General features: G+C 40.3%; 2 protein-coding genes across 8 annotated transcripts; one reads left to right on the top strand and one right to left on the bottom strand.

Moving 5' to 3' along the window:
• The first annotated feature begins 440 nt into the window (after positions 1–440).
• On the top strand, positions 441–7,846 carry mpnd (MPN domain containing). The gene is made up of 13 exons (XM_071516963.1): positions 441–595; positions 1,251–1,453; positions 1,801–2,022; positions 2,481–2,580; positions 2,836–2,914; positions 3,017–3,113; positions 3,208–3,280; positions 3,533–3,609; positions 4,360–4,528; positions 4,847–4,917; positions 5,164–5,253; positions 6,075–6,167; positions 6,343–7,846. Exons 1-13 carry the CDS (start codon positions 592–594, stop codon positions 6,427–6,429), a joined length of 1,365 nt encoding a protein of 454 aa, XP_071373064.1. The 5' UTR covers positions 441–591; the 3' UTR covers positions 6,430–7,846.
• Positions 7,847–7,933: 87 nt separating this feature from the next.
• On the bottom strand, positions 7,934–25,631 carry sh3gl1b (SH3-domain GRB2-like 1b). Of its 7 annotated transcripts, XM_071516850.1 has the most exons (11): positions 25,273–25,631; positions 19,223–19,291; positions 18,318–18,390; positions 17,907–18,050; positions 15,583–15,716; positions 15,056–15,214; positions 14,120–14,223; positions 13,818–13,951; positions 13,556–13,560; positions 13,410–13,455; positions 7,934–11,075 (listed from the first exon to the last, which is right to left on the bottom strand). In XM_071516850.1, the coding sequence occupies exons 1-11, from the start codon at positions 25,315–25,317 to the stop codon at positions 10,882–10,884; spliced, it is 1,107 nt and encodes a 368-aa protein (XP_071372951.1). In that variant the 5' UTR covers positions 25,318–25,631; the 3' UTR covers positions 7,934–10,881. The 7 variants fall into 7 exon arrangements, with proteins under 7 accessions (XP_071372951.1, XP_071372927.1, XP_071372944.1 ...); XM_071516826.1 differs by lacking the exon at positions 13,556–13,560 and having other exon boundaries at positions 13,410–13,457; XM_071516843.1 differs by lacking the exons at positions 13,410–13,455; positions 13,556–13,560 and having other exon boundaries at positions 7,934–11,078; positions 13,809–13,951.
• Between the last annotated feature and the right edge of the window lie 72 nt (positions 25,632–25,703).

The following is a 25,703-nucleotide window of genomic DNA, read 5'->3' as shown; positions in this document are numbered from 1 at the left end:
CATTCAACTTAATTACTTGCCCTAGCCACTTCGTTGGGTTATATTATACTGAATAATCCCTTGTTTGGACTGTGTTTTATGTTTTAACCTGCCTAAAACACCAAATAGCGGATGGTTCAAGCGCTGCTGAAACGCGACCGACACTTTATCTTTCCGGAGGAAACAGAAATTAATGTACACCGACTATCAGTATTATTAGGTCATTTTTTTTCCACAGCCCCACACGAATCCGTTGTTTTTACATTGTGTATTATTTTAAGGCTAATGAGCGTGTGAATAATGGCAGATAGACAGGCATGGCACGGAGTCAGACAAACCCGTTTAGAAGAACACAGGGAGAGTGACAAGGACGGGGAGAGAGGGAGAAAGAAAGGGGAGGGGAATTGACATTAAAGCAACACAACAAGGAAACTACACTGCAGAGACACAGACGCCTTCATTTTATGTTTTTGAATAATAGCTGGAGCTAGTGTGGCGAAGTGTATCTGTGAAATCTGCTGTGAGCTCACCCCGGTAGCCTTTAGGTGCCCTAAAAAGGAACAGCTTTGGACCGAGTTGGATTTAAAGGCGCTCTCCGACGCTTTCAGAGACATGGGTGAGAATAATGAAACTGGGGTTTTAATTGTAATTCAGGGAGAAATTAACAGTGGGGACCAGGCCTCTTCTTGCGGAGACAGCCATGCCTAATGGGACGTGAAAACAAAGGCCGGCCGCATGTGATAGCATAACGGCAATTAATGAAATGCCAATTTAGATTATCTTTTGTCTATTTTGGCCCCTTGAGATTTCTTTCACCAAGGTAGGATTGTTTTCCATGTTACAGCGATTATGAATGACGGTGGCTGCCATTACAATACAGCTTCCATTAAAGTCATTACAAATTATTGTAGAAATATTGTGCATTTACAATGAGATTCCTCCTGATGTAACTTTAATATAACATAAAAATATTTAACTAAAAGTGAAGTGTGGCTAATATTGAAGTGCTTGGTGTCTGAATAACATGACCTTTCACACAAGGTGTTGGAGCTGAAATAGAAATGCATGCATCAATTCATTTCAAGGTTATGGTTTGGTTTTCAACATGAAGATGAGTGAATAACAATGTAGACACCTAGCTCTCTAACAGATGTCTTTGCAACACATTGAGATACCTGTGTGTGTGTGTGTGTGTGTGTGTGTGTGTGTGTGTGTGTGTGTGTGTTTGTGTGTATGTGTGTGTGTGTGTGTGTGTGTGTCTGTGTCCTCAGGCTCAGAGCCACCCAGCTCTCCACAGGTGGTGGAGGATGGAGGCGAGGAGGATGAGGAGGAGCTGAGTGGAGGAGAAGAGGCAGAGCTGCGGTCCAGCTCTGGCCGGGGCTCCCTGCTGACCCGGAGGGGGATCACCCTGCGGGTGCTGCTGAAGGACGGGCTGGTGGAGCCGGGGGACGGGGTGCTGTCCATACACTACCTGGTAATAACACACATCACACCGGCTGCTTCTGCTGCAGCGAGGATGGAGCTGCTGTGTGATCATAATAAGTATTTCTGTGTAGATTCATCCCAGTCATCCAGGTAGTAAGATGTCCAAAAAAATAAAAACACTCCAATGGATTTTGTTTTTATTTTTTGGACATAATACATATTGTGTTAACTGGTATCATGTAATATTGCACTTGTACTACAAGGTAAGCACATGTGGCATACCGCTGCAGTACAATGATAATGAAGTGTGAGCACCTGGCAGTGGTTTTAAAGAAGTAAACCAACGCACATCTCTTTTGTTTTTCCTACAACTCTCCTTCTTCTCTTCCCCCTAAGGGTAAGAAGTTTGTGGGCGACCTGTTGAATGATGGGAAAATCCGCTGGGTGGAGACTGGCCAGATCTTCAACTCTCCCAGCGCCTGGGCGACACACTGCAAGCGTCTGGTCAACCCGGCCAAGAAGTCCGGCTGTGGCTGGGCCTCGGTGCGCTACCGGGGCCAGAAGCTGGTCCAGTACAAAACCAGCTGGCTGCACAAGTACCAGCCCAGTGCAGACATGGTGAGAGAGGAACAACGCAATTTACTAACATTAACGTTTTTATGGAGCAAATAGCATTATCCAGAGCAATATACAATGGCAATTTTCCAGAGCATAGGATAATTAGTGCGTATTGGCTGTGAAGGATCTGGACGGAGACAGTTGGGCTCTTGGTTTTGGTCGAACATGAATGTTGACATGCAGAGAGAAGAAAGGAAGAGCAGAGGAGCAGGAGGAACAAAGTGAGAGCTGATTATGAAAGAGGAAAATGTGAGGAGGTTGCACACAGAGATATGGGAAAAAAAGAGAACTTGGTTGGTGTGAAAATAAAGTCTCATTAGAGTCTTGTATATTTTCAGAGTAAAGGAAAAGAATTAGTATAACCTGTAAAATGTATAAATCAATGATATGCATTATAATAATAATAAATAAATCCAATCCAACAATATTTTCATTGTTTGTATTTGCTGTGATGGCAGAGCCTGGTTAGTGAAGAGGATGATGATGAGGATGAAGAGGAAGGAAAGACAGCTGTGCAGGCAGATGAGAAGAACAAGAATGCCAAACCTGGTTTACACGGTATGACATATTCTATTCTATTCTATTCTATTCTATTCTATTCTACAATACAAAGACTCATGTAAAATTGACCTTGCTGTGCCGTCTAGATTTCATTCACCAACTATTTTCAGCACTAAAAAAAGTTGCATGAAAAGTTGTAGAAATTGAACATCTGCTTTGTTTTATCTACTGTAGTTTCATAATTCTGTGGTTTTAGCGAACTAGAAAAGTGTGTAAAAGAAATGTCAGATAAAGCGGTCTTTGCTGTGACAGACATCATAGTGGCACGGAGAACCGACAGAGAGAGGATTCCTGTCAGATACTGCACCTTGGGCACCAGGGATGCTACAAGGTACCGGCTTTTATTCAGACAGCGATCAGCTCAATTTTATGTGCTTACTGTATTTTGCATGGAGTGGATTAGCTCATAATTTACATGGACTTGTATCCTCAGAGATCCACACACACTAGTGGAGCTATCGGCCTTCTCAGCCATCAACAGATTCCAACCTTTCAATGTAGCTGTGTCCAGTAATGTACTGCTGCTAATGGTAAGTGCTAACCATATTTCAACTATATTTCAAAGAGGAATGATTGCCAAAGAACCGTTAGAGACTCAGTTTACTGCTTTTCTGCCCTCATCAGGACTTCCACTGTCACCTGACCACCAGTGAGGTGGTGGGATATCTCGGAGGACGATGGGACACCAACACACAATGTGAGAGTACTCAATTATAAATACTCATAGAAATAAGACTTTAGGAATCAGACTTAGAAGACATAGACGTTATTTTGACATAAGATTTAAGACATACAACTTTAGACATAGAAATTGAAGAAAGAAAGTACAACAAATAAAACTTCTTGAGCAAGCTCAGTGATGTTGTATTTTTGTGCACATGAAAACACATTAAAAGATGATTGTCCAGGTCTTTGCTGTTCTCATGTGGTTGCTGTCCCTGTCTTTCAGTGCTGACAGTCTTAAGAGCCTTCCCTTGTCGAACCAGACTGGGAGACAGAGACGCTGCTTCTGCTGTTGAAGAAGAGGTAAGACCTCGACAAAGTCTACAATACAAGGATGCATGTCTACTTTGTTGACTTTGCTGACCCATAAGATTTTTGTGTGAGTTCTTGCACCCAAATGAGGTTTAAATTCTGGTTCATGCCTGTTAGCAATGCTTGAATATAAACTTAATTTTGGTGTGAGAACTCAACTTATCATCTTATGGCTCCACAAAGTCAGCGCCTCTTTCATTGTCTATGGAGCAGCCCCAGATTTTACAGATTTCAGTGACATCACAAAGGGTTTTCTCTCTGATTTCTAGCTTTAGGAAAAAAGTGGCACAAGTTCACAGACACTGGCTGAACTGTCCTGGGGCACAGAAATAAATATGTGTGAATTCTTAAAATGGGTGGCATTCCCCCCTCAGTACATGATTTGTCACAACAGAGCAAGCAATGCATAAATGTCTTTTGTTCATTTTTGAAAATGTGTAGTCGGTCCATGCAATTAGAATCCTTTCAACTGCAAATTAGACTGAAAGGCACTTCTGAATATTACTGAATGCATTGCAGATTTTGAATAAGAAGAAGAATTGCCTCGATAATTAGGATTGTATATCCATTTCCAAATGATTCACATCACTGAGGTTCTGCTGTGCGATGGCATTGCAGTGTCCATAATAATTACTCTCTTAGTATACATTTATTTACTCAAGTGAAATTAAAGAACAGTAAGTCCATGAATTTGTTTGGATTAGACTGGATTTCAGTCAGTGTCTATTCATTGTGTTTCAGATCTGTCAGAACCTGTTCATGCGCGGCCTGTCGCTGGTCGGCTGGTACCACAGTCACCCGCGAGGTCCGGCCCTGCCGTCCCTCCAGGACATCGACTCCCAGATGGACCACCAGCTGAGGCTGCAGGGGTCAAGCAATGGCTTCCAGCCCTGCTTGGGCATCATCTGTGGTCAGTAGCTGCTGCAGCCTTCAGGCACGGTCTAGGCAAGAACTTGAATAATAATGACATAGAAGTTTATTGATTCCTGTAGGGAAATTCTCTTTTTTGATTACCTCCTCCACAGGGAGCTAAGAGCACAGTCAGCTACAAAATAATGCCCAGCAGCTGGCAGGGAGGCAGTGACTTGCTGAAGGACACTTCATCATGGTGGCTGTTTGCTGGCATGGGGCTTGAACCCTGGGTGTCTGGTTCAAAGACGGTCTCTCTAACTACTAGGCAGGAATGGGCTTGGAGCCACTGAACTTTCAACCCTCTTTTCTTTTTCAGGCCCGTATTATCACGGCAATCAAGGTGTGGCATCCACAATAACACCGTTCTGGGTGGTACCACCACCTGAGGTGAGGAGACAGGCATAACTGACTAACATAGAACTCAAACTCTACTTCTCCTGATTTTGTTTGACTTCATGCACTGTGTTACTACTGTGTCGCTCTGACAGTGTTAATTTATACAGATGTCAGTGCTTCAGTTTCAGGCATTATCTCTCTACAAATGGAGACTGATTTCATAGTTTCATGAAGAACAATATCTTTGAGTTTTCAGTTATTTCCAGTTACTCACCAGCATCATCTCTCTTCCCGCAGCAACGGCCCAATGACTACGGCATCCCAGTGGCTGTAGAGGTCACCTACGTACAGGACAACTTCCTCACCAGTGATGTCCTTAATGAGATGGTACTGATGCTGTAGCTTCAGTTATCAATGTACTGAATACTGCATATACTTAAGCAATATCACACAAGAGGGAGTGCTGTGATTTGGTCGTTAAAGACATATACTGTAGTTGTGAAAATGACTAAAACACTTAACAGAAATAAAGTAGTGTACATGATCTTGTGTTGCAGTGTCCCAGACCATACAGCCTGTGTCCCTGTGTTCATGTCCTGCTCTTAACTCACTAACACTTTATTTTGATAGTCCGCTGTTGACTCTCTACATGTCAGTTTACTGTCAACAAGATTTGTCTCAACAGACGAAGAAACATCAGCCAACTAGTAGACTATAAGTGGCATCTCAAGTGCCACTCAACAGACTCTACCTGTTCAGAGTCACTGTTGATTATCAGCTAGGAAGAACACATTCCTACATATGAAGTTGTTTCATGGGATGATTGCCTTACTGTCCCATAACACTAATTTTAACAGAATTTGTTTATGTGCCTAGAACCTTAACCCTAATCCTAACTTAACCATTTTCTTTAGTCAAAGGTGTTGACAGTCTACCAACAGTCTATTGATGGTAATTTGAGCAGGTATACTTGACAATTAACTTGTAGGTTGACATAAATTAGATAGTTTGTTGGACATTTGTTAATAGTCAACTGAAAACTCCAAGCTGTTGAAACAATTCTTGTTGACAGTCAGCTGATTCACTGTTGAATATCTCCTGAAACATTGTTGGGAGTCAACAGTGGATTAAGGAAACAAAGTGATGCCCTTAATTCAAGTGTTTTTGCAGATACTGTAAAAATGTCTGTCTCTGTTATTCCTCCACAGATGCTGCTGGTTGATTACTACAGAGCAGCTCCTGACCTCGTCCAGTTCAGCCAGTACTGGTGTCCTGACACGACCATGATGGAAAAGATCAAGGTAGGCTGGCTGACAGAAAATCTTTCTACATGGCTGCACTCTGACCTGGACTTTATTCAGTGATGCTCCTGGGATCCTCTGGGTGTTTCGGGACTTTTCAGCATCACACTCCCATCCTCCAGGTGTCCCAGCTGAGGTCGATCTAACTTGTTTGATTTTCTGTCTTCTTCCTCAGGGCTCTTTGAGTGGCCATGCCCCAAAAGACCAGGCCTACTCCCAGATCTTGGAGCATGTCTACAGCCAGCTGAGCATCATGCACTGAGCGGACCGAGCTGCATGTGTGCGAGTGTGGCTGCTGTCCAGTTCGAGTTGTTCCTTTTCATATACCTTTGTACACATCTGACAGGACTGGCATTACGAAGATACAATGGGAAAACTGCTTGAGCAAGGTATAGATGCCTTGAATACTCTTTCGTTTGAGTGCTATTTTACTTTGGTACAACATTATCCTGGTTTAAAACGCATTGCTATCACTTTGAAGGCATTAAACCTCTGATATTAGTTGCGCCAGAAGTGTGTATTCACTACTGGTGTTTGCCTTTTTTTCCCCCCTCTGCTCACTTTATCTATAATTGAAAATAAGCAAAATTACTTCTTGAAAAGGCGGACCATCTCCTGAGAAAAACCACAGAAAAACTCAGTTGATGCCAAATACTAGGCAGCATTGGATCAGAAAACATGAGGCTAATGAGTATTAAACACTAAATGTTATACCAAAGTTAAATACTGTTTTAAGGACACTAAATGGAATAGTTCTATGGACCAGGAAACAGCCTGTGCTTGTGTGTGTGTGTGTTTTCATGCACAGTGGCCTCTTACATGTGGACCTATGTGCCTATCTGTGTCAGTATCCTGTGGTGTGAGCAGATATTGCCAGATATGTACAGTATAAAACTGAATGTGCAGCAATTGCCTTTATGGACTAAACCAATGGTGCAGTGGTTGGGAAAACAGTGAAAATGTGTAGTTTAAAATACAATGAAACTGATTGGAATATTTCATTCAAATCAGCATATGTCAATACTTTTCAAGGTTTAAGATATTTCAAATACAGGACTGTTTTCCCTCCATGATGTCCCAGACAAAACAACAGAAAAGGTTGAGTGGGACATTCCCTCTATGGCCTTCCATCACTCCTTATTACATTAACTAAGAATGCAAAGGTATGTGTGACAGGCTCGACCCAAATTCTAATCCGCATTACTTCAATAACTTTTGAGAGTTTTTGCGTTCCTCAAGTCGAATTGGTCGGGACAAGTAATTTGACTCCATCGTGCCAAGCAGGTTCAGTTTTTATCTAGTAGTTTGATGAACCGGGTATGTGTGTGTGTGTGTGTGTGTGTGTGTGTGTGCTGTGTTGTGAATGTGCTCCTCTACTGTCTCCCTGCCGGTCTTTGTGAGACTTCAGTCCTCTTGGGTGGGACAGTAATTTTGCTTCCTCTTTACCTGTACTGTATTTATTAATAACTGTGGATTGTGTGATGTACAAGTATGAAGACAGAGCAATGCCTTAAGCCTGCTGATTGACGATGATCCACAAACCATTAAAATATACACACTGGAATATTTAAACATGGCTATTTGTTCTTTTTGACTTTGATTCTTGGAAAAAAAGGAGAATTATATTCTGCAATATACAGTTATTAGTTGTGTGAATTTTGCGCATGAATCCACAGGAATAACTCATTTATTTTGTACTTTGTCATTATCCTTTGGTATAATTTGGTGTAACAAGAACTCACTATTGATCAAACACAACAAGAAAATACCACTTTTCCCTGTTTATTTATTGTAAGAAGGGGGAAGGTGGGGGACAAGAAAGAAGCAAGTACAAATACTTTGATAATAAATGACAAAATATTGCAGTTAAATTCTGTACTCATGACATACCAAAAAGTAAAAAGGCAACTTAAACTAAGACATACATTTACAAGGTATGATATAGGACTACATGCAAAGATTAATTTAAAAAGTTTGTAAGGTCTGGTATATAAAAAATAATACTATAGAGAGCCAGGATGATTTAATGCTGTTTAAAAGAGCACTTAAGACAGATTAAACGGATACATAACCCTTTTTAAAACTCGGTGGGCCTCTTTTCTGAACATGGATTAAACCAAATAACAAATCCAATTTCCACTGGTGGAGTCTGGTGATAAATCTTAGAGTAAGCTACCCAACCCATGTCCAGGAAAATGCCTGTAGTGTCACAAACACGCATAAAGCACACATGCATCCAAGTCTGTACACAGGAAAGTGCCAATGGCTAGAAATAAAATCAAAAAGTAGAAAAGAAATTCATGACCATTTGTTAAGTAGCTAGGTTATTTTGGTTGTTGTATTAGTTATTTTCCCTCCTTCCTTTTCCAAAGGCACTAAAACAAAGCTAGCAAAGACATTTTTCTGATAGTGTGATCCAGTCAGCACCAAATATCGGCTTTCGATTTACCCCTGCACTTTATATGACCACTGAAATGTACTTAGATCGGACATGTAAACACATCAGAGGGGGACCAAACCCAGGAGTGGGGGAGGTGGTTTGGGCGAGTGGAGTGATGGACAGACAAGAGATAATGGAGGGGAAAGATCAGGACTGTTAAATGTAGCCAGGAACTACAGTAGCAAAACAAGTGCAGAGGCATCACACACTGCATAAAGTGAGAGAGCACACATTTGTCATTCACAAAACCTCCATAATTAAATCTATTTTACAGACAATTCAACTGGATTCAGCTGGATTGAAGATAAATGTTTGGTAAGGATTAATGTTTGGTAAGAGAGGCTCTCCAAATTAATCATTAAACTGGAGAACAGCTTACAATGTATTGTTCCTTTTCCCTTTATGTCCTCCCTTTCACCCCAAGTCTTTCCCTCATACAGTGTATGTTGGACTAGACTCCATCTGCAGGTATGGACTACAGCTAAATACAAAACAAGAAGCCAGCCTTGTCTAAATAGATACTATGACTGGACAGGAACAACACCTGTCTACATCAGCCCCTCCTACTAACAACCAAATAGAAAACAAACACACCACTGTGAATGATCAGAATCACAGGGTCAGAGTAAGTGTAAGATAATTGCACAGCAGAGCAGAGGCGAGATTTTCACATTCTCCAAGACACACAAGGGCAGATAAAAACAATGGGACAGTTAGTGGTGCATATGAGAGACGGAGACGCTGCCAGCAGCGTTGTCTATTCAGGCACTGCATGGAGTAAACAGGCGCTTAAGACAGGGGTCCAAAGACTGAACAAAGGAAAACAGGCCCAAAATTCATTCAATATATGGCTATATTACAGAATATTTAACAGTTTAAAAACTATAATAGGTCTAAATGGTGCATAGGCCTACTATATGATAGTTTCTATTGCATTTTATAGGACTTTTTGGCTGTGTCTCCTCTATTGAACAGACAATCACTAAATAATATGACTGAATAATATGACACTGTGCATTATGAGGACAACAAACAGGTGACTAAAAGTTTAGTGAAAAAAAGGTGCAACGTTTGCATTTAACTTTGGGTCTGTGTGTAATGGTGGAGTAAGTCTGTCATACACACACACACACACACACACCTACACACAATCTCATTTGAGGACCAAGGTGCAATTACAACATTTTCTCACATATTCAGTAAGCAGTACTACTCTTAAAACTACTGTACAAAGTTGAGACTAACATAAATCAAATACTGAAACAATATAAAGAGCCGACTGCATGAGGCCTGGTATCTTCTCCTGAAGCTATCAAGAGCAGTGATCCCTGGACAGGGGGAGCTGCACAGTGGAGTTGCATTATAGATCTTAAAAAGAGCATTAAAAATGGGCCATGCCTAAAAATGAAATGTCTAAATTACAAATCTGAGGCTCATGTTGGTTCATGTGTCACATTAAATAGAAAACTTGTAAATGCAGTATTTTTTTTTTTTTTAAGATCCAACCTGTTTAACTACAGTTTTGCTCATGTGTAATTTGGAGTCACCTCAGTGTAATTCTCAGTCAGGCCAGCAGGTGGCATCAACAGATGAGCTCCAGTCTTCTAATGGCACAATCAATGAAGTGACTTCATTTTAAAATGCCTTGCACTTGAAATGAGAAAAGTAATCAGTCCAGTTAAAAATGAAAATTACTGCAATGTTTGAGTTGGCCTTTCCAGTCCTACAGAACTTATTGTACGCTGGTCACCAACTTGACTTTCAAATGGACTGCAGTTTTACAAGATCACAACTACAGATGTCATGTCTCACTACAGTCATCATAACCACCAGGTTTGCTTCTTTCAAATTCTTGCTGTTCTATATCAGTTACTTGTGGTTAAAGGAAAACATTACTTATCAATGTTAAGAGTACATCAATTAGTCCTCAAAATGCGTTTGAATCTCAGATTATGGGTAATGACATTCTGTGTCCGTCTTAGTGTAGATCCTTTTACCTTTGAGTGAAACAGGTTGATATTCCTCCATTTGCTGATCTGGAATGTGAAAAGCCACCATCTTCTGAATTTCCCTCCTTCAAAAGTCCAGATGACAAAAAGTGCTCGTCTGTGATGATGATGTGGTGTTGAAGGTGAAAATGAATATTCTATGAACCATCCCTGGCTTCACTTTCCTTCCTCCCTAAATATTTCCATTTCCTCTCTCCTCCTCTTCCTCCTCCTCTACCAGTCTATCTCTCCTACTCGCTCTCTCTTGCTCTCTTTACAACAATCTTTAGTGTGGCAAGGGAACAATGACCTCAACATAGTTGAGAGGGAAGAATCCTGATTGGCCGTGCAGCATTCCCTCGTACCAGTTCTCGTCGATCTGATTGGTCAGGGTGATGATATCGCCTTCACGGAAGCCTAACTCTCCCTCGTTCTCTGGTTCAAAATCGTACAGCGCCTTACAGCTTGGCTGCTCTGGGGCTGAGGAAGAAGTAGAAAATAAGGAGAGAAAGAATAAGGGAGATGGGGAGAGAAAGAGAATGAGGTTATCTCAAATTTACACCAACTGACACATGGCAGAGCCACAGCAGTGTCAGTTTCTGGAAGAGGTTGTCACACTGCACTTCATGCCTTCCATATCGGAGTTCATACATTACTAATGTATGTACAGTATGTTAGTATGTAACATTAGTATGTGGTACAGTAAGATCAAGTTCAACACAGCATTGCAGATACACGTTAATGAGTGCTTAGAAGGTGAAACATTCCCAGCTGGGAACTTAACCAAAAACCATGACATCTCTTGACACAGAGTTTCTCTTTCACTTTTCTTCTCCCTCTCTATCCATCATTTTCTCCACCCATCCCTTTCTCTGTGACCTCACATAGATCAACTGAGGAGAGTAGGGCTCCATGTACAGACAAACTAGGCTTTTTGTCTCCCAACAATTTCCTCATTGTATCAATTTTACCCCACAGGCTGTTGGCTCAGGGCAGGCTAGAAATGGGAAAGGCTTTGGCCACTCTCTGTATTTTACAACATATCTTCAATGTCAAACTATACGACTGGAGGCATTTGAGATGCTTAATATCCTGCCATACAGTAACTACCATGATATATCAAACATACCCAGTTTTATTGAGGTCATTAATTAAGCTAATTAATGCATTATATTTCTATGGCAACATACTTGTCCTCACATAACACAGTATTAGTATGAACTCCATATGTTAAAGCATTAAGGTGTTATAGTAGTTTCAAGAAAATCAGTTTTTCCTCAATATGCAAATTTATGCAGCAAGGTGCTCCAAAATCTAATCAGATAATTTACTCTATAGGGGATACCTGTGGTTTAAGTAGTTTCTATCATGTATTGTTCCTGAGTTATTGTGTTCACAAGAATGTGTCTACACACAGACAGACAGACACCAAATTGACAACATAATGTCCCATACTGACTTTGCTTCCCTAATCTCCTCAGGCAGAGCGTTCCAAAGCCCTGGGGTTCAAAAGCCCTGTCACCTTACGCCAGAAGATTGCCTGAAGATCTGAGGCTGCTCACTGGCTCATAAGGAATTATAATGTCTGATATGTAGCTGGGGGCCAGACCATGCAGTGCTCAGCAAACTTTTAGAATAATTCTTAAACGAACAGGCACCGGCTGCATATTGCACTAATTGCAGAAGATAGAAGGAGTTTTGGCTGAGACCAGAGTGGAAAGAGTTACAGTACTCTAAGCAAGAAGAGATGAAGGCATGAATAACCTTGTTCAGGTCAGCAATGAATTAAAAAAAAAACTTATTTTCAATTGGAGGAGGCACGACTGAACCACCCTCTTAACTTGGTCATCAAAACAAAGGTTGGAGTCAAAAATTACATCCAGATTTCGAACAGCAGGCTTTACATAGGTGGACAGATTACCGAGGTAAGGTTAGGTGGACCAAACAGAACAATCTCAGATATATTTTCATTAACTGGAGGACATTTTGGGACATAGCTTTTCCTGGAAAATAGATTTAGGTGTCATCTGCGTAGCAACGGAAAGAAATGTGTTTACAAATATTAACTAGGGGAAAGCATACACAGTGAAAACAACAAGGGGCCAAGAAATGACCCCTGGGGGACACCACACAAAAGATGAGGTGAGGAGGCAAGTAAGATTAGAACCATTTAAGAGCATCATCAGTGATGCCAAACAAGTTTTCGAGGTGTTCAAGTAGAATAGCATGGTCAACAGAATCAAAAGCTGCGCTAAGATCTAAAAGATTTAAACAGCCTCAGCTGGAAGGAGATCATTAGTATCTTTCAGTACGGTAGTTTCTGAGCTGTGAAGAGCTCTAAAACCTGACTGAAATTTCTCAAAGATGTTATTACTGTTCATAAAAGTTATCAGCTGTGTGGCCACTTCCTTTTTGAAAACCTAAATCAATAACTGCTAAAAATTAAGAGGATCTAGATTAGATTATTTCAGGAGTGTCTGAATTACAGCATGTTTAAAACAAGTGTGGACTGAGCCAGCGGTTAGACAACTGTTTATAATTGTTAAAATATTTGGACTAACTGTTTAGTTGGGATAGAGTCTAGAGGACAGGATGTGGATTTCATATGCCTCCATGCATATGTTGTTAAAATATACAGGCATCATAAATCACCAATTATGTAATGTTTGTAAGAAGCAAGTATTTTGTTAAACAACCCATCTCCTACATCACACACTTCACACCAGTAGTTGTTCGAGCACTCCAAGCCATTTCTGGACCACAAAGAATAAACCATGACACAAAGAAATGGCCCACACACAATCTGTTACTCACACAATCTGGGTTTCCGAAAGGACAATCTAGCGAAGTGGAAAGATGGCTCTGATGATGTCACAGGAAAGAGGAGCAAGGTCAACAGGAGAAAGGGCAGCCAGATGACTGGGCTAGCTGGATGCTTTGTTGTTGTGGAGCCATGGTACGGCAACTCTGTTCCGCACACCTTACACTGAACAAGATTGTTCTTTTCTTCTTAAAATTTGTCCATGCTGGGCTTTTGTGTGACATAATCGCTACCGAAAGTAGCTATCCAAGGAGTACAAACCAATTTTTATTTCTCAGTTTCTCAATATTTAAAAAAATATTAATGGCAAAATCACAAAAGTTGACGCTGATCCACGAGAACAAATTTTTTTATATTTTATTTTTTATGACCCGTCCCTAGAGCCAGCTAATGTTTCTTACCTGAATTGCGTGAAGGTGGAGGGGCAACTGAGGTTGTGTAGCCACCATTTGATTGGTCGCTGTCTCCGAAGTCAAAGATAGGTTTGGGTTTGGGTGTGTATTCACGTCTTGGTCGAGACTGGGCTTCATTCATCCTATCCAAAAAGACCATTTGATTTGAGTCTTACATTTTAAATCATCCACACTAAATACAAAATGATACTCTGTTACTGAACAGCCCCATACTCAAACAGGAAATTGCCACCCCAGTAATATGCGCAGCATGTGTTTATATTTTAGTAAGTGAGGCTTCGTTACCATACCTGTCTCTGAGTTTGTCGGAGAGCTCGTCCAGGACCTGGACAGCCTGTCTGTGGTACTGCAGCTGGGACTCTACTAGAGATGAGAGCTGACTCACCTGCTCTATCTGAACACACACACACACACACACACACACACACACACACACACACACACACACACACACACACACACAAATAAAAATACAAGATACCCATTTCACCTTGCTACACTTATGAGTAAGCCGAGAGGCATTCCAGTGGATAAAGAGTTTCATATTGTGGTTAATAAATTACCTGACCAGACCAACAGTGTGAGCACAATGTTTACCCAAACCCCGCCTAAGCACAGTTGTGGATAGGTCAAACTTCAAAACATGTATGCATGTACTATGGAGCAAATTCAATAGCAATATTGATATTTGATTCAATATAGCTAATATTTCAAATTTGGTTATTTAAATGGTGGTACAGAATGACATAAAAGAGAAGAGACTGAAACTAGAACAAACAACAGGAAATATGGAACTGAAAGACTTTCAGCATCCAGGTAGCTCTGGTCCTACCAACAATGTCAACAGATCAGTTCCTCAAAACTGAAACGGACCTCTGGGCCGCTGTACTAATACAGTATAATAAACACATAAATCAATGACAAGTTACAGACACACACGCACTGAGAAATATGGGCTGTCCAATTTTGTACAAATAAGCCCCTTCGTCAAAGCTCCTCATTGGCATATACACTAGGGATGTTCATGAAAAATGTAACATGTTTGGGCCTAACGGACATCAATATTTGATCGTTAACTTCAGTGCAAATCGATCAAGATTTTTTTTTTTTAAAATGTGCATCCCTAATATATACCCATTCCCTGTTCCTCAAAATGTGAACACCAACACCAAACACTAAACAGATATGAGCCCATAAGGTCTCTGCACAAATAAACTGGTCCTCACATCAGTCTCCAGCAGGTTGTACATGCTGGTCTCAGCCACTTCCTTCGACTCGTGGAACTTCTCCAGGGCCTGTCGGACCTCCTCGTCTGGGATCTTGCCCTGGCGCTTCTTCTTGTAGTCGTAGTCCAGGCGACGGCCTTCTAGCTTTTTCAGGTGGTGCTGAATAGGTAAGAGCCACTGTTTTATTATAGTTCGTTTTTAAGATATGCTATTTTACTGAACATTTAAAGAAAAAAAGTCTTGATAGTCTGCTGTAGAAATATCCCTTTTCCATTGTATTCATTTTGCACCTGCTACTGGTGATGGGAGCAGGGATCATAATCTTGCATAAGTTGAAATTTGACAATTTGGAGAAATGATCAAAGCAGAAACTAGTAGAGAGGACCATCAGCACAACTAAATAACTCTTGACTACTTTGACTTCATTTGGTAGGGTGTGACCAACATCTTATCTCTCGTCACTGCATGAGAAAGATTACCAGCCAAATTTACATACATTTTATTGGCTTATAATGTGTGCCAGATACCTGTATCTCTCTGAGGTCCTTGTCACAGAGCCCTTGCAATGGGTCAATGAAGTTCTGTTTGACGTCGATGTCTAAAGAGTCTTTCACCTCTGCCAGTCTCTTCATGGTCTCTCCTGCATCTACTAGTGCTCCACCTGAACAACAAAGACAAAGGGATTAATAGTTCAGTTAAATCAAGAGATTAATAGTATGGTACCACAGTTATAATAATAATAATAATAATAATAATAATAAACTTTATTTATATAGCACCTTTCAAAACAATTGTTACAAAGTGCTTTACAATAAATAAAAGCATGGAATAAAAACACTAGAAAAAAGAAAAAAACAAAGAATAAAAAGTAAGCACAAATAAATAAAATGAAATGAAAATCATTATAAAAAATGGCTACAGCAACAAGATCAATGGAGTAAAAACAGAGCTAAGAAACAAGGAATAAAAGTAAAACACAACTAAGAAATAAAAAATCATAGTAAAAAAGCCTTTACATAAAAATGTGTTTTGAGGAGAGACTTAAAAGAAAACACAGAGTTTGCTAGCCTGAGATTCTCAGGCAGGGCATTCCAAAGTTTAGGAGCCCTGACGGCAAATGCCCGGTCACCTTTAGATGCAAGCCGGGAAGTGGGAACGGTCAGAAGGGCCCGGCCTGAGGATCTCAGGCTGCCTGTCTAAGCGAGATGTAATGAAGACATGGATAACCTTCTCAAGGTCACCAAAGGACAAAAAGGACCTTATCTTTGATATGTTCCTCAACTGAAGGAAACAGGACCGTACCACACTTTTGACTTGTTCCTCGAAACAGAGGTCAGAACCAAAAATTACACCCAGGTTCCTAGCAAAAGGTTTAATATTGGCTGACCAGCTACTAAGTTTACATTGAATTAGGTTGATTGAGTTTTGAGGCCCAAATACCACGATTTCTGATTTGCTATCATTGAGTTGGAGGAAATTTTGAGACATCCAGCACTTAATATCGGAAAAGCAATTATTAAGGATATTGATGCTGGTCGAGTCACTAGGATTTAGGGGAATATATAACTGCGTATCATCTGCATAACAGTGAAAATGTATATTATATTTGCGGATGATATCGCCGAGAGGAAGCATATAGATGGAGAAAAGTAATAGGTGCAGGATTGATCCTTGAGGGACACCATACTTAAGTGGATCAGAAGAAGAAATGCTATTTCCTATCGCAACAGAGAAAGTTCTATCAGCAAGATAAGAAATGAAAAAACTGAGGGCTGAGTCAGTAAGCCCCACCCAGTTTTCCAGACGATCGAGTAGTATTGCATGATCAACCGTATCAAAAGCTGCGCTAAGATCAAGGAGTATTAGAATCGAGCAGAGACCTTTATCTGCAGCAAGCAAAAGATCATTAGTCATCCTTAGGAGGGCTGTCTCTGTGCTGTGGTGGGTTCTAAAGCCAGACTGAAATTTCTCAAAAATGTTGTTGCTATTCATGAAAGAAATCATCTGCACAGATACAACTTTCTCAAGGACTTTGGCTAAAAACGGTAATTTAGAAATAGGCCTATAATTGCAGAGGGCATGAGGATCCAGGTTAGGTTTTTTCAAGAGAGATTGAACAATGGCACAATAACCAATAAGGTCAACTGTGGTACCATAAGTACCACAGTTGACCAGTTAAGTAGCTTACTAACTAGTAAGCTAGCTAACTAACTTCCCTGCTAAATTCGATAGATTAATAGTATGGTACCACAGTTGACCTTATTGGTCACTAGTAGCAAGTAAGCTACTAGCTAGCTACCTAGGATAGCCTCCTGTAGCTAGCAAGAATGGGCCAAATATATTAAAATGGGAGCCTATATCCCTATGATTCTTGAGATCCATTTGTTTCTAATGTTTTTCAGTGGGGAATCTGTCAAATCATTAATGTTTGTATGACACATCTTAGTATACAACTGTAGGACGGAGCTGGGCTGGACTTGCTCTTCCAGGTACAGCTTCCCACCCCGAGTGTTCAAAATGGCTGTCATGTGACTAAGGTCAATAGTACCACAGCGCCAAACAACTATCAAACCACAACCATACATACACAGAGAAAGTGACACAAAACAATGGGCACAGACACATAGATAGAAGCACAAAACTGAGAATTAGAGTCATTTCATAGGCACTCTGCAAAGTGTTCTACTGCAATCTGTCATAAGCTACCACTAAACATCACCATTATACCACAGATAGACAGACAAGCACAACCACTCACACTCCAAACCCATAATAACATACCCCAACATTCCTCGGCCAGGAATTAACAACCCTAAACCCTAATACACACACACACGCGCACACAGCCTACCAAAGTTAGTGTCCTCTCCCAGTTCCCGGCCATACTTGGCCATACACTCCCCTAGCAGGCCCTCGGCCTGGGGGTAGCCTGGATTCTTCACTTGACCACGGATCTTGGACATGGTGTTTAACATGGACAGCTTTGCTCGTGATGCTGGGGAGGTGAGGGAAAGGGCAGTGAAACGAGAGAAAGGAAACGAGAGAATATGAGAATGGGAATACAGAAGAAAAGGGAACAGATAAAGGTAACAGAGAGAAAGTCTTAGAGGAAATGAGATCCTGTCAAGGAGGTTTCAGGTTATATACAGTCGAGCTTTCCGTCGTAGTGATGAACACCACACCACTTCATGATACCACAAACTTCCATCAAAAAGTCTGAATGTAATTTCAGTACGTGTGTGAAAACAGGTTGTCTTCTCACCTGGGTTGGGCTGAAGATACTCTGACGTTTTGGAGATAACCTCCACTACTGCTTTACTGGTCACATCTACTTTCTACAAAACACAGGGAGCACACACACATCACCAGTGTACAACAGAGCTAATACAAATACAGAACCACCATAAAACAAGCTCTGGTGTCCAAACATCATCAGAAATGTATTTATCTAAACTTCAGAGTAGGGCTGGGCGATAATTCAATATTATTGTTTATCGTCTTTCAGTGGAATCATATCGTGATGATATGAAGATATTTTAATATTGTGACACACATTTCTGCTGTCTAAATTGATGATGACAAGCAAATTTTACTTAAAAACTCTCATAAAATGAGGTATGGTAGGAATATTATTTGAATATTTCTGTTTTGTTTGACATCACACCTAACATCACCATTTGGTTCAATGAGATGAACATTAATTTGATTATTTAACGTGATTTTGTATACATGAACCATATCGTGATATATATTGATATCGAGAAAAATCCTTATGATTATCGTGATATTGATTTCAACCATATCGCCCAGCCCTACTTCAGAGTTCTGAAATGTGTATACCAAATGTGAATAAAAACAAAACAAAAAAACAGTAACTGCTCGCATTTCCTTGTTCAAACACAATTAAAAGCATTTTAAGAATACACTTTAGAGTGTTTTCATTTTCATTCCCAGCGAGTTCGGATTAGCAAGGTTCCACTGCACTGCAGAGTACATATTGTATTTAGTAGTGACATGTACTTTGACATGCCGACATGATCCAACCTGCAGGCTGAGACTAGCTGTGTAGTGTATAGGCTACATAATGTTCTACAATGTAAAACCTAGCTTATGGCTTCAGCCACAGGTGCTTCTCTGTAAGGACCACAGAAAGATTCCTTTTCTTACCCGTTCCAAATCTTTGAAGTCTTCATCTAGTTTAGTTCCTTCTGCACCTCCAACTTTCTCACTTACCATCTAGAAAGAGGGAGGGAGAGAGAAAGAGAGCGCAAATTATCAAACTTTAATGCTTCTCATAAGATCCTGATCTGAGCAACAACAATGCTGGTTAACACTGTAACAGCAAACAAGCCTAAGCTCATAATTTACACATCCACGCCCCTGCTCTGCCACCATACACTCCATGTAGAAGATCACTAGGTGTAAACAATACGGCCCTTCCCTTTAGCAGTGTAAATATCTCATCTACTTTCTGACAGTTTTCCTCTACCTTTCAGTGACTTGTGTAACCAGTGAATTTGCCTACATTACTCAGCTTTGACCAAGTGAGACTGAATATCTCAAATGTTCAAGTTGGAAATGACAGTACCAGACATGGTGTAGTAACGGCCTAGAAATGACACAAGAACAACAACAAGAATGGTGTTACACAACTGTTTTCTGTTTGCACTTTGCTGGATGCAAAAATGTTGGACCAGCCTACTCCATTACTTCTATGATCCCTTTCTGGAGGGGGATATTTCATTAAAGACGATATTCCACAACTGAAGTAGACTAAAACATGTTAATTGAAAGCATATGTATTTCCATGTGAGATCACTCAGCATGTTTTTAGGTCACAGCCTAAGAATGGCCAACCGTTTCATTTTTGTGCATGTGCAAAATATTTTTTCTGCATCCTTACAGGCTAATTCATTTAATTCTCAGCAGGGTTTCCACTGGCATTTTAGAGAGGCTTGGGTGGCAACATTGCTCGTGGTGGAGGAGGATTTAAAACCCATAAAGGAAATTTCAATGTAAAAAAATTAAGCTCTTTAAACCCACTCAAGACTGCTGTGTAAGGATAAGTCGCTACAGGCACTCATTCAGACATTCTAGGAAAGGAAGAAGATAGACATCCTATTCTGAAAATTGAAACTTAAAAAGGTGGCAGCCTTAGAGTTTAATAGGTTGGAGAAACCTCTGCTTGGTATGAAAACATGCAAACAAATTCCTTTTGTTGTTGTTGCCCAATTTGTGGCATCCATTGCACAGCCTCATTCCTTGTCAATTGTGACCATGTGAGGGAAGCAGAGGTTTCAAACTAAGTTACACAAACAACGGCAACAACAGCAGCGGGCAAATGCACATTTCTACAGCACAACAACAGACGCTCTGCTGGTCAGTTAGTCAATAACAAGGAACAACATTTAGCCCACTCTGGCTTCCCTGTGTCCAGGCCTAGACTCGTCAGTCACATAGTAGCAGAATTAGTTAGATTGCTATTCTGGCTGTGTAATGAGTTTGTACTGCTGTAACATCAAGCTGATTAAAATCTTGAATTGCTGTGTCTGTAAGCTACATGGTTCAGTCACTTCTGTCTCTCTCCAAGTGGAATGGGCAGAAAAAAGACTCCCATCTCCATCAGTGGGATAACAAAAGACAGCATGAAACAATAGTCCTCGGTTGCAGAATAACTTGTAGAGCTATTAACAATCCTGATGTTAATCCTTCATTAGTTAATCCCACAGCTTTAACAGAGAGAGCAATTCAAACTGTCACTTGACACTTTGAAAAAAAAAGTGCAAGAGTACTGGGAAATGGATAAATGATTAAGCACTGTATTTTAAGATCTGAATTTTGTTCTGTAGTACACTAATTGTTCCTGAACCTTTAGAGGTACGGTACCTTGGGTGACATTAAGACTTTCCAGAAATACCATCATACAGCTGAACAGCCTGGGACTCTTAAAACAGTTTTGACTGGACTAAATTAGGTTTAAGGCTATATTTGTAGGATCTAACCTACATGTATAGGCATGTATAATTTGGTCCTGATATTATTAGACCTAGGCCTATGGGTCATAATTATTGATAAACAAAAGACAACAAAAAGCAAAAAGAAATGTAAGTCTTTTTAAATAAATCTAGGTGGAACAATATCCTACTATCATAAAATCTTTGTAGTTTGGCTATAGGATCTTTTCAAGTGGAGTGTGTGGAGTGATACTGAACCGATCGCTCACATCAACTTGCAGAATTTTTTTTCCCCCCATCCATTCCTTCCTTGTCATTTCAGTAATATTAGACAGACATATCCTAATCACTTCTGTTAAAATATTACGGTTTTCCTGCTTTTTTTCCTGTTCCTGATCACATCCCTGTGGATTCAACAAACCCACTCATCCATGACAGAACACCAATTTGAGTAGTTTTCATGTCTCTAACATGACTGAACACGTTTGAGAATTGTTGGAATTATCAACAAATTCCGAGGTAAATCAATAGATCAATGCATATTTTAAGAATAGCATGATAACTAGACCAGTAGATGAGTCTGATGTGTAGTCATTCAGTATGACATCAGGACATGAAGTGTGCAGATTATTTATCAGAACTTTCTTGTCTACCACCTGGAGGTTCCACATACAAACCCCATACAGACAAAATAAATCAAGTATCACAGTTAAGCTGGCATCTGCGTTTGGGAACAGCAGTAGTCTACAGAGGTTTGGTGAACAGACTGCTATCTTCAATGTTGAATTTGTGTCGTATGGGGAAAAACACATGACAGACCTTTAGGGGATTGAGGTCACAAGTAAAGATACAGCTTCAACTCTCAGCCTGCTCAATATCTGGCAACAGAACTCGGAGACAAAATAAGCTTCCAGTCTTTTTTTTTTTTGGCCATTTTAACCTATATTGACACTGTCTTGCAACACAAGACAGGGGCTAAGAAATGAATTTAATTTAAACTGAATCAAATTTAAACTGTAATTTTACCATTTGTGTTGTGAGTCACTAAATTTGGGATGCTAGTCTGTTCTGATTTTGTGAAGCAGAAAAAGTGAACTGTAGTATCAAAGTATCACATCAGTGTAACATCTCATTTACTTACATACAGTATCAACTAAATGCAGTCAAAAAACTTCTAGGAAATGTTATATTTGGAAACACAAGCATTTTGGTGTTGAAAAAAAACGCACATTCACGCCTGCATACTGGATCAGTATCAAACCAACTATCTTTTTTTAATATAATGACAACGGGTAGGCTATTAGTTAAAAAAATCCCAACTGAATCATTATTACATGTAAGCTAACCAAAGTCTAGCCCAAGCTCATGTTCTGCTTTTGATGGCTTGAGGAGGAAAAGGCTCAGGAAGATGACTCAAACAGAGGACTGACATTAGCAAATTGGTGGCAAGAGAGAGAGAGGGAAAGTAACGGCCTAATGTAGATGCATGTTGTGTCCTATGGTGGTACATGGAAATCAGTTGGCGAGAATCAACTGGTGGGGAAAGCCATGTGATGTTCATTCTGTTATGTCTTGCTCCCACAAAAAATAACATTTGTCTATTAGCTGTAATATAAATGTTGTGTATGATTAAAGCTACTGGTCATAAGCCTGAACTATACAGCTGAAAGATCTGAGAGCAAAATGAAGAGAGAAAAATAAATCATGTGCTACAAATAGACAACAATGTTCTGTTTGAAATCCTTGTTAAGCGAAAATGAATCACATCATAGTTAAGATGGCTGTGAGACATGCAAACTAGGTCATACATTACGAGCTTCGAGCTAGTTACAGAAAGCTGTGACATCAATTTCCAGAGGAAATTAGCTGACTACTCTTCCAAAGAAACGGAAGGTAGGATGGTGATTCAACAATACATAAGATGTCGACAGGCATGCTGTTACATATAACATTATCTAAACAGCCGATAGCACCAAAGGCCACAAAATGTCAGTTTTTAAACCCTGATCCCTCCAGAGAGGAGAGAAGTTTTAGCGAGGCTGGTGCAGTGGTTCTCAACTTCCGGGTCGGTCCCACCAGGAGATCATGTAATTTATAGATGAAATAATATATACTACATTATCATATTTAGAATGTCTGTGATAAATGACATCTTCTGTGAATTACAGTCAGTCTCAAGGCTTCCTCCAGTTAATAATGTCAAATAGTCTAAAAAAGGGAAATAAAACCTATCTCACATCATTATCTAGTTTAAGGTTCATAAATAAAACAAACTTCATAAACTGCATAATTATTCTACTTGGGTATTGGCTAAAAATGCATTTGTAATCAACTCAATCACCAGATAAGGTTATTAGTCAAAGGTATAAACAGACAACACCCTGGTTTTCCCTCACATCTAGGCTACATGAGCAGGTAGAAGTGGCCATGCTAGGGTAAATGTTTACTTAATCTACATACTGTATAATCCCTGTATTGGCCATCCCATATAAGATGAGTCAGGGGAATATCAGACATGCGTCTCCCCCACTCAGCATGAACATCCATTCCCATTAGCATACCTAGACCTCATTTTGAGGTTTTGAGTGTGTGCGCCTGTAGGGGTAGGCCCTTTGTGCCAGACATTTCAGGTTTTTAAGATTTATTGTGAGGGGAATTCTCTGAAAAACAGAGAAAAGGAAAGGAGGGACAGTAAGAGAAGAAAGTAAGGATGTGTGGGGTACGGAGCACAGATATCCATGCTACAGCCAACTTCCTGTATACCTCAACAGGAGAAAATCTGAGCAATGTGCAGCAGCAGGACATAAGAAAAATAAGTCCTGTAATTTGGCTGAGCTGCCATGCGCTCACACATTGTCAAAGTCCTGCACCACAGCAAGCGTACTCTCAGTAATGAGCCAAAGTGTCTTGCAGAGGGTGGGACATCATATTTCTTCTGTGTCAAGTGTTATTGAGTTCTGGCAAGAACAGCAACTGCATTGCAGTGAAATAGAGGGAAAGCACTGCTCTCTCCATCCGTCTCCTTCTCTGCATCACTCCTTAACCCGCTCTCTCACACGCAGTATGCTCTTTTATCTCCCTCACACACCTTCAATGATCATTAAAAAAATTCCCCTACAGTCACTACCAGCAGTACTGACATGACAGCTTCTCAATCTTGTTTTTTTCCCCCTTCCTAACCAACAGGGATCTGAGCCTGTTCCTGACAGGAAGCCGGGGCAGTAACCAAATGTCTTTCCTGCTGAGATCAGCAGGGACAGGAAGAAAGAGACTCAAAAGTCTTTTAATCGTCCACCCCCTGACTGAGAGCAGGCCTCTGGCTGAGAATTAAAAACATTCACCAACGGTCTGACAATTCTGTAACGTTAAATCTAATTATATGACTTTTATATTTCCGTGATGAGTAGCTACATACCCGACCCAGTGTTAAACTTATGTTAATGTCCCAGGTGTTGATTTGCCATGCTAAACAAAAGATTAACACCAAAACACAGGAAGAAAATGGGTAATCGAGTAACGTTACATCTTGACGTTGAACGCCTAAACGATAAAAAAAGGAAATTCTAAAGAAATTTCCATGAATTTTCAAAACCATTACGGGAATTTTTCTAAACTTGACCAGTTCATACTACATGACCCTTTTGTGTGTTTTGTCTGTGGGAACCCTGATCCACACACAGGGAGTTTCTAAGGCAAACACATCTAAAATGTTACCCCAGGGTGTGTAGCCAAGTTAAGATACTGAATCTGAAACTTGCACTGCTGGTTACGTTAGCTAAAAAAGTAACGGTTAGCTAACATGCTAAAAGCAGATAATGTTGAATGCCACTCTACATGCCAACAGGTACATTACGTTAATCGTAACTAGTTTAACTAGGCTAACGTTAGTCAACACTGACATAACCTACTAACGTTACCGAAGAAAGATGCCTTATTTTGATAACTTTAGCAGCTGGAAAAAAACATACTGAGATTGTTGTGTTAACGTTAGTTAACGTGAACTAAAAATATCGTAGATACATTTTACTAAATAACGATCATTAACTAAACTAACGTTAACTAATTGCATTTAACAAACGGGCACGATGAGTAAAGTAACATAGCTTGCTGCTTGTTACCTATGCATCTGAAACTAACAACACGTAATCACATTATGAGCAGGCTAGTAACGTTAGCAAGCCACCAACCGTTAGCTAATGTTGCTAAATTGGGTTAGCTGGCTAACGATCGCTGAGAGTTGGTAGAAGAAAAGTTTTTGCAAACCTGGCTGGCTTTATAAAACTGCTTCTTCAAGCCCGCTACAGACATCTTGAAGCCGGACTGCCTTAAACTTCCAACAACGGCGTAAATGAGTTACGATATAATTACAGTTAGCTTGTCAGCGATACAGTTTGTTAGAAAAGGGGCCAGTGCAGAAATAGTTGAAGAGGAATCATAGGACTGCACAGCCGTCGCTCCAGGTCGGGACACGCCAAGTGATTCTCAACTGACCACGTCTACGTCGAGGATGGCTCCCACTATCACAGCCGTAAACAGAGCAGATTCACAAATAGAAGCGAATCTAAAACGCGACCTCACGGAACAACACCCAGTAACTCAAGCATAAACACTCTGGAGTAAAACCGTACGTTGTAAACCACTAAAGCTGCACTAGCCACTTTCAAGAAATCACATTCCCGAGTTTACAGATTCTG

This window comes from Centroberyx affinis, unplaced genomic scaffold (assembly GCF_046629955.1).
Source record: "Centroberyx affinis isolate AG114_WGS23_722 - 3 ecotype Tasmania unplaced genomic scaffold, CSIRO-AGI_Caff_v1 ptg000038l_1, whole genome shotgun sequence".
In the NCBI taxonomy this organism is placed as follows: Eukaryota; Metazoa; Chordata; class Actinopteri; order Beryciformes; family Berycidae; genus Centroberyx; species Centroberyx affinis.
The sequence above is the reverse complement of the archived record's forward strand: the minus strand, read 5'-3'. Positions and strand labels throughout refer to the sequence as shown.

Coding starts and splice junctions, on each gene's coding strand:
- sh3gl1b (XM_071516850.1), bottom strand. CDS start 25,317: ATGTCTGTAGCGGGCTTGAAGAAGCAGTTTTATAAAGCCAGCCAG. Junction 15,215..15,582: donor AGGACCTCAGAGAGATACAG/GTATCTGGCACA, acceptor TTACCTATTCAG/CACCACCTGAAAAAGCTAGA. Junction 11,076..13,409: donor CTTTCGGAAACCCAGATTGT/GTGAGTAACAGA, acceptor CTTCTTCCTCAG/CCCCAGAGCAGCCAAGCTGT.
- mpnd (XM_071516963.1), top strand. Junction 3,114..3,207: donor GTAATGTACTGCTGCTAATG/GTAAGTGCTAAC, acceptor TGCCCTCATCAG/GACTTCCACTGTCACCTGAC. Junction 3,281..3,532: donor ATGGGACACCAACACACAAT/GTGAGAGTACTC, acceptor CCTGTCTTTCAG/TGCTGACAGTCTTAAGAGCC.